Below are 9,017 nucleotides of genomic sequence, written 5' to 3' on the forward strand. Positions count from 1 at the left end.
TTATCTTGACAATAAACTCACTCCTCTGTTTTCTGGTTTGCAGGAGAGAGACTTGTTAAAAACATTTAAAATTCCACTTGACACCTTTATAACATACCTGATGACCTTAGAAGACCATTATCACGGAGATGTGGCCTACCATAACAACATTCATGCTGCTGACGTCACCCAGTCAACTCACGTGCTGCTATCCACCCCCGCCCTTGAGGTGAGCCACATACACAACACGCACACAGACACACAGACACACACACACACACACACAGACACACAGACAAACACACACACACACACACACACACACACACACACACACACACACACACACACACACACACACACACACACAGGCACACACACACACAGACAAACACACACAGGCACACACACACTCACACACACACACCAGTAAACACACTTGCACAGACGTATAGACTTTCACACAAGTGCACCGCACGCTCCCACAATCAGCTTCAATCAAACTCATGCTCAAAGTACAATCAATGGCTCTAACTCGCAAGGATATTTTTGTCACACGATGTGATTGGCTCATCACTCTGCCCTCCCTCTTTCCTTCTCCTTTCCTTCTTTTCATCCAGGCTGTGTTCACAGACCTTGAGATCCTAGCTGCAATCTTCGCCAGTGCAATTCATGACGTGGACCATCCTGGAGTCTCCAACCAGTTCCTCATCAACACCAGTAAGTCTAAATACGGCGCTGTGTTAGCAGCTACATCAGTGCCTCAGTGGTGTCATTCACAAACATGAGCACACACTCACAGTCTGATAATCAGGTGAGAACGAACACTGTCGCCTGTCTCACTAACACATATGAGATTGCATTTTGCACACCGTTTGCCTGTCATATGACTGAAAATGCATATATTAATAAAACTTGAGGGCGTATGTAATGTGCAAATGTTTGAAACAGAACTCACATGCACATCTTTACGTATACACCAAGGCACATGTTCGTGTTTCCACCAGCATGTGCCTTTTTAGTCAGGTGTGAAGGTCTGTGACATGTGACTCCAAGACTGAGGAGTTCAAAGAGGAGATCAATCAATACCTTCCTGAACGATGCCCTCCTCCTTTAGCAACGGATCATTTGTGCCAGGACAGAAAAAACATTAGTGATACTTTAATCTAGGCTGCGCAACATAGGAAAACTTGTGGAGATATCATGTGGAATTAAAACTACTGAGAAGAAGTTTAATCAGACATAAATTGTAAATATAGAAATAATTCATGATTCATGATAATTCATGATTTACTTCAGTGGTATCTTACCAAGAAGGTAGCTACAGACGGTGTTGGTTGTTACATTGACTGTTGCGATATCTACCCCCATACTAAGCTTTTCAGTCAATCAGACTGACCTTTGTTTTAAAATTTTATTTTGAAATGTAATTATGTCCTGTTCAGCTTTTGATTTGTAATGTTGGTCAAATAATATGTAGGTTTAAAAGCTGATGACAACCAGGTCAAATGGATACATTTTGTGGTAAACTTTGCAAAGTCATACCCTTTGCATTGGCTCAAAAAGATAACATCCCAAACTTTGATTCCTTATGGTTCATCGCCTAATTTTTCTAACTTGGAAATAGTAAACAACGACCAAAACTTCAGCAATAGGGAAAATTCAGTGGTGATTTTATCCACTTTAATTTATGGTTTTCACTGCCTAGAAAAATAACATTTAAATACTTCCACAGTATTATCTCTTTCTGGGAAGATGTTGCGTTTTCCATTTATGAAATGTACTTTTTCATTCACATCCGTATTAAGTCCTGGCAGAGATCACAAAGACTAATGATCTCAGTTCTGGAAAAATAACATCAAAACTGCGGACATGACTAAATGGCACATAATCCACAGTTAGTATTGAACCTGGCCTATTACAAAACTAACTGGGCTCATGTTTTTGTGTTTAAAACCTGAGTGTCCTTTGGCAAGCAACTGAACCTCTGCTCTCCCCCCGCTCTAACTGACTCACTCGCTCGTGGCCGGAGGTGCCACAAATATCATCTTGATTCGGCACTTCAGAGGAAAACACAAACAAATTAAGTTAATGTCCCCTGGGCATCACTTTAAACGGCCTGTCTTTGCACCGTTACAATTGTGAGTGTTACGTAAGGGTATTACTAAGCCCTTATCAGAAGAGACAAGACACAGTCTAGTGCAGTCTAGACACTAAATGCACAAAAGTGTTGTGCTTCCCATAAGCCCACATGGGGAATCCCTGCAAAGGCAGTGTGAGTCATCCCTGTCAGAAACTACCACAGTTATCTTCTGTCAGCCACGGAGCAACGGAGCAGGATCCCCTTTCTCCCCTCTGCTGCTCTGCTCCTCTGTGGCCAAGACTAATGCATCTTAATGGACAATCTAAATACAGAGAGAGGTCCTCTAGATGACCCGAGCAGGGAAACCTCGCAGCGAGAGCAAGCTGGGGCTTTCTTCTGCCAGTCACGAAGCGAGAGCTGGATGATACATGTAGAATTTGGGGAAAGCATGTCAGCAATCTAATAAGCACACTATGTGTAAAAGATGCTCTTGGTTGCATATGACGAATGTGAACAAGTAGCCTGTATTTCTCATGTTATGCTATTTTTGAACCCTATGCACTGTTCAAACTTCCACACACTAAATAATCAATTGTGTGTTTTGTGCAGACTCAGAGCTAGCGCTGATGTACAATGACTCATCGGTGCTGGAGAACCACCATCTCGCAGTGGGTTTTAAGCTTCTACAAGAAGAGAACTGTGACATCTTCCAAAACCTGACCAAAAAACAAAGACAATCACTGCGAAAGATGGTCATTGACATCGTGAGTCAAATTACATCTCTTCTTTATAATCGCTACTGAGTGAACAGACAGAATAAAAGCAGAATGATCAGTCAATCATTGTTGTTCATGTTGAATACTAACTGTTTGAGGTTTTTCCAGGTGCTAGCAACAGACATGTCCAAGCACATGAATCTACTGGCTGATCTGAAAACGATGGTGGAAACCAAGAAGGTGACCAGCTCGGGTGTCTTGCTGCTGGACAACTACTCTGACAGGATACAGGTCAGAATAAAGTCGCAGATTAATTACAGCAACCTCCATATCACTGTGCTGCTGTGATTTGCATGAAAGGCTAACATGCTAATGTGAGCAGAGACATTATACCATGTGGGTATAGCCCCTTGATGTAAAAAGTGAAACAGGGTGCCACAGTCTGTAATGGCCAGCAGGGCGGGACTTCACTGCTTGTAAAAAGTACTCCTATTACATGAACCTAGATGAGAAAATTGTTGTACTTTATAAGTATTCATTACCCCTACATAGATTTCCCCTGTGAGTTTGGGGTGTCAGTTTGTAGTTATAATGGTCCCATTTAGGGCAACATTGACAGTTGAACAGGGTATGCGTCAGAGTGTGGCTTCTTATTATCAACGATTGGCTACCAATGTGACTTGTAAACAAGGATAGCGATGTAGCAATGCTTATCCACCATGTCGAACAAAATCACCAAAAACAGAGATGGAAATAGCTTTGACAACAAACTTAATGGTTTAAAAGTGAAATCCACAAGCCAATGGATGAAGTCATAGTGGCTGCATGTGTTTATTTTATATAGTATATATAGTATATGCAGTACATGAAATACAGTACTACTAATCTGTAGTAGTACTCTCATCTGCTCCTTTGTTTCAGAAACTCCAGCTTCTTAATATCTATAACATTAATATATTTCAAATATGTGTCTTTTGTATAAAATACAGCATGTAGGGAATATCCCTGATCACTTCAAGTCTTACTTCAAATTAAATTCACAGGTCCACTCTTAATCAACTCGTCAAACTTTATTTCTTCATCCTCCTGAATGATTTACTTGTAGAAGTCAATTCTCAATACGTTTCAGGGGCAGCAAATTCTGGAATATTTATTCCAATGTGGCGAAAAACTGTTTATCTTTAAAATGTTATAAAGGATGCTTGAAAAAACTTTTAACCACTGTTACTTAATTTTACTCATCATGCTCAACCACATATTCAAAAACAGGTGTCCATACACATCATATTCATATTTTGTACTTTTGAAATATGTTGATGTAATAACTGTATTTATATTAATTGTTAATTTTGTATATTCTTATGTTATTTTATTTTTAGTATCAACTATTGTCTTTATATGTGTCAATTTAGTATTTTTTAATACATTTCTGATATAAGAACACTATTTGGGTGGAGGCTTCAAATAAGCTCTCTGAGTTTTCTGCCACTTCCTGCACAGTATATTATTTATCTTTGCTCTTTTTTTGTGTGTATTTTCTTTTGATTGTGCAAATAAATTAACGTAAACATAATATCAAAAGTTTGCAATTATCAAACTGTCCTAGCACACAGCTCACGTTGTTTTCAAATGTAACTGTTATGCTTCAACCTGTCTGACATCACAGATCACATGGCCATATTGTTTGACACATAGTTATTTCCTGCATTTCAGGTCCTCCAGAACATGGTGCATTGTGCAGACCTGAGCAACCCCACCAAGCCTCTGCAGCTGTACCGACAGTGGACGGACCGCATCATGGAGGAGTTCTTCAGCCAAGGAGACCGAGAGCGGGAGCGGGGCATGGAGATCAGCCCAATGTGTGACAAACACAACGCCTCAGTAGAAAAGAGCCAGGTAACACACACACGCATACGCAAGCACACACACCCACGCATGCACGCTCACGCACACACACACGCACACACACACACACACACACACACACACACACACATGCAAGTACATTCTGCATAGAGGCACACACTCATCAACTGATTTTCCTCCTGTGTGTCCTACAGGTTGGTTTCATAGACTATATCGTTCACCCTCTGTGGGAGACGTGGGCTGACCTGGTCCATCCTGACGCCCAGGACATTTTGGACACGTTGGAGGACAACAGGGAGTGGTACCAAAGCACCATCCCCCAGAGCCCTTCTCCTGCCCTAGACGAGTCCGAAGACGGCACGCGACCCCCAGGAGGGGACAAGTTCCAGTTTGAGCTCACCCTGGAGGAGGACGGGGAGTCAGACACTGAGAAAGACAGCGGCAGCCAGCCTGAGGAGGAGGAGGAGGAGGAGGAAGAGGAGGAAGAAGAGGAGGAGGAAAACAGCTGTACTGACTCTAAAACGCTCTGTACGCAGGACTCTGAATCTACTGAGATTCCTTTGGACGAACAGGTGGGGGAAGACGAGGAGGAGGAGGAGGAGGAGGAGGAAGAGGTACCGGAGGAGGGGGAGACGCCCTGCTCGCAACCGTGTGTAGTGGAGGAGGAGGTAGCGGAGGAGGAGGAGGAAGAGGAGGAAGAGGAAAATGAGAAAAGCCCTCATACATAGCAGTTTGTGGACAGCACCTGATGAACTGTTCTTCTTAGTAATGACAGATTATTTATAGAATATTTTTGGGGTTTTGTGGAGTTTGTCTGTGTTTTTTATACATCCATGTTTATGGTTCCAAAGCGTGCGCTGCTCTCCACCGTGACCACTCCTCCTGTCGGCTTTCAGACACGCCCACCGGTACTTCTTCAAGTTTTTTTGCACTCAGGAAACCTCCTTTCCATTCCCGTTTGTACTGAAGTGGTGTGTCTTTATTTCACTTTTACACCTCTCCGTTATAAGCTTACATTTTTGACATGGACATTTTTGACATACGACTCATGAGATCCAATTCCCCCTTCCCCTCCGCTTTGTCTCAGCCTTGCCTGAAAGTTTAGCAGTGTTTCTGTGTTTTTATCAAGTGCCCATACTCTTCTCTGGAAACGGTTATCGGTGTGTTCAAGGAGAACCCTCCGTTCTCAATTCGGTCATTTCCTCACCATTGCAAATTAGGAGGCATTTAATGCTGCCGTTCAGCTGAACACCTGATGGGACGGCGCAGAGATTAAAGCTGCAGCACACTGGGGAGCTTTTCGAGACACATTTCTGATATGGAAGTCTTCCTTGAAATACCTGACTGATACAAAGCTCAAATCTACACAGCTGAGACGCTGTCCTAGACCTCTTTAATTTTTGTATCGTACTGTATGTAAGATTCAGATATTTTCTAGACTTTACTTTTGCAATCTTAGGCTTTGTTTGTTAGCGAAGAAGATTAGAGGACTTTGGGGAACCAATGGGGTGAAATGTGTCTCAGATATTCAGTGTGATGAAGGATACCTTCATGGCTGGATGAAATTAGAAGTTTTCTGAGCTGTTTGCACTTGCTCCAATAGCATTTATACTACAGTTCACATACCACTACATTCTCTTTGGTTCATTCTGTGAGTTTAAATTTGGGATTTATTCATTCTAGCTTTTATTTTAGTGAAAGTTTTCATGGATAAGGAAGCAGGAACCTGAAGTCTTATGCTTTACCTTCAATGAAATCGTTTGTGATGTGGATGAAGCCTTTGAATTTTATTATCGTTGCCTGCAGTTCTTTTGAACACATCCTGAGACAATGCAATGCTTTGTAGTTGATACAAAAAGCACTTTTTTTAGAAGCTTGATTAGTGCTCTGTGTATACAGAAATAGTAATGGTGATAAAAACTACTGGGGTGATTTTATATCAATGTTGTAAAAGCTTTTATTGCCCTCACCTTTATATTTTTTTGTGCCCATTTTTATAATTCTCTCATTAGCAACAGCAGCGTACTCGCTTCTTTCCAGCCACAACTTATCCTCATCAAAAAATCTTGACATCACAACATCAAACCCAGTTGCTGTTTTGTTTTTGACAAGACAATCAGCTCCGTTAAGTAGTTACCAGAGACGACTATCCTTTACGTAGATCCTCTAATGCACTGATATATTCTTATATCACCACTTTAATGTTTTTGATATGTTTCAACTTGCCAAAACACTCCCTCTTTAATTCTAAAGAGTCTCTTCCTTTTTCCATGTCTCTCTCACTTTTCACTTGACACCTCATGCTATTATTTATTGCTATATTTTTCTATTTGTTGAGTCTTTTTTGCAATATAAATGTGGTACAGTACATATTTTACTGTAGCATAAACCACAGTACAGGCTTGCCAGTTACAATACCCAAATATACTTTTTCCCCTCTCTGTGTACATAAAATATACCACATGTAAAAAACCAGAAAAAACTTGAAATACTGCACACTGCTTTTTTAAGAGTGCTTGTTTTAATAATGTGTCATTTCAGAACTTTTTATTTAATCTTTCATTTTGTGCCAAGATTTTTATTTTTCTCTCTCTCTCTGTTGTTTTCATCCTCACCCGATGCCCTTACCTGTAATAAAAGATTCTGGTTTTATCGCTGTTTACAAACATATATTTATTGTGCTGTATATAATATATAATTATTAATGTTATTACTATCATAATGCCGTTTGTCGTAAATGGTTGATTCTTATCATCCCTTTTGGTGATGGTGTGGCTGTATTACGTACCTCTTGTTGAGAGAATGTTTCTTACACATGAGCTTCAGTGTAAAAATGATCCATCATCGACATGTTTGCTTGCCTGAGAACTAGCTCAGTGACGAGAGGGGGAAAGCCAAATTGTTTTGTAAAAAGAAACTGTTCCTTGGCCCATGGGCTGTGCCTTAAATTCAACGCATGTCATTTCCTTTTAGCCTTTCTTTTCCTATTTAATTTCCTAGTTCTCTTTTGCTGCATTAGTGAATCTTTATGGCTCAGGTTGGCCTGATCTCCTGTCGTGAATTTGAACGTGTTGCCTTTTTACTATCACAGCCAAACACAAATTACTCTATTAAAGCACCGGGAAATATATTGCCAGTGTATAATTCTGCAGGGATTCAGGCCAACTAGGAGTTAGAGATTTGCTACTTGAGTGATTTGTGGCCTATAGCCGGATGTCCAAGAGTTGAAAATGCTGTAGAACCTGGTGTGCGCAACTTCCACATTCCTCATGCCCTGAAATACACTCAAAGCTGTGACACAACCACTGGGATTATAAAGATGCTGGAGTAACTGTGCTGTCTGTGCAGAACTACTGCAGTGTCACCTGCATCCTCATGGTTTGATTACAGCTACAAACACTGAACAGGGCACTGAAGGACTGTGAAGTTGCAGCTTGACCACAACCTACGATGCACAGAGGCTTAGAGACACACCTGCATGTTCAGCCACTGCTGCATTAATTATGGCTGAAACACTGACAGTGTGTTGCTTATCTATGCTCGGCCCACACTTCCACTCACATTACTTGCAATATCCAAAACCACTGACATTTTTCTGCCTGGAGAGGATGAGGGTTTAGTATGTTTCTGTAGTGAAGGGGAGTATTTGGGGGATTGGGGTGGGTTAGATAAGGGTTTGGGTGAGTGCATCATTGTCCCTGAAGCAGGGACTCTTATTTTGACACACATACTGTAGATTCTAAACAGCCCTGGACCAATGGAAACAGTGGGTTCTTTTCTCATTATGTGTTCTATTTTTATGGTATGAAAGGAAAAACACAAACTGTAACTTTAAAAAAAGGTCTTCAGGACAATTATTTTTTGGGTTATGTCTTTAGAATGCCAACTTGTCTGGAAGTTTCACAAGACAATTAAAATGTTATTTTAATGGATTCCTTGTTAATTGCAGTCTATTGGATAGCACTGTAGATCATACAACTTTGTGTAAAAAAAATGAAAAACGATGAAAAAAAAGTTTTTATATGCAATGGATTAAATAAAAGCATGGGTTGATTCTGCCTACCTGTTAGTTATTTGTGGTCTTTTTTCAGGTTTTAAAGTCTTTGTGTGAGCTGGATGACGTTTCCTTCACTGATAAGAGGAAATTCTTCAATACACATTCTATATTTGGCATTAAAGCAGCTTTCCACTGATGTTTTCAGTGTGAGAAGTGTCTCGCACCTAATCCAGTCAGTCTGCTCAGTATATTTTGGTCATGAGCTTCAGTGAGAGATTCTAATAATACACTTTTTAGAAGAGTGTGTCCAAATTTTTCACTTATTTAGTCAGTCAGGAACAAGTACAACCAGCAGTTCTACCAGCAGTCTTTGTGA

General features: G+C 40.7%; 1 protein-coding gene across 5 annotated transcripts in view; it reads left to right on the forward strand.

The window, feature by feature from the left end:
- Positions 1 to 8,706, forward strand: part of pde4d (phosphodiesterase 4D, cAMP-specific) — a 210,160-nt gene extending 201,454 nt beyond the window's left edge. For all 5 annotated transcript variants that reach the window (XM_034692165.1, XM_034692163.1, XM_034692164.1 and 2 more), the window contains 6 exons: positions 44 to 208; positions 600 to 699; positions 2,672 to 2,826; positions 2,947 to 3,069; positions 4,492 to 4,674; positions 4,839 to 8,706. In XM_034692165.1, the coding sequence (XP_034548056.1) occupies positions 44 to 208; positions 600 to 699; positions 2,672 to 2,826; positions 2,947 to 3,069; positions 4,492 to 4,674; positions 4,839 to 5,372 (1,260 nt within the window). In that variant the 3' untranslated portion in view covers positions 5,373 to 8,706. The remainder of the gene's footprint in view (positions 1 to 43; positions 209 to 599; positions 700 to 2,671; positions 2,827 to 2,946; positions 3,070 to 4,491; positions 4,675 to 4,838) is intronic.
- Positions 8,707 to 9,017: the final 311 nt, after the last annotated feature.

The sequence above is a fragment of the Notolabrus celidotus genome, chromosome 9 (assembly GCF_009762535.1).
Source record: "Notolabrus celidotus isolate fNotCel1 chromosome 9, fNotCel1.pri, whole genome shotgun sequence".
NCBI lineage: Eukaryota > Metazoa > Chordata > Actinopteri > Labriformes > Labridae > Notolabrus > Notolabrus celidotus.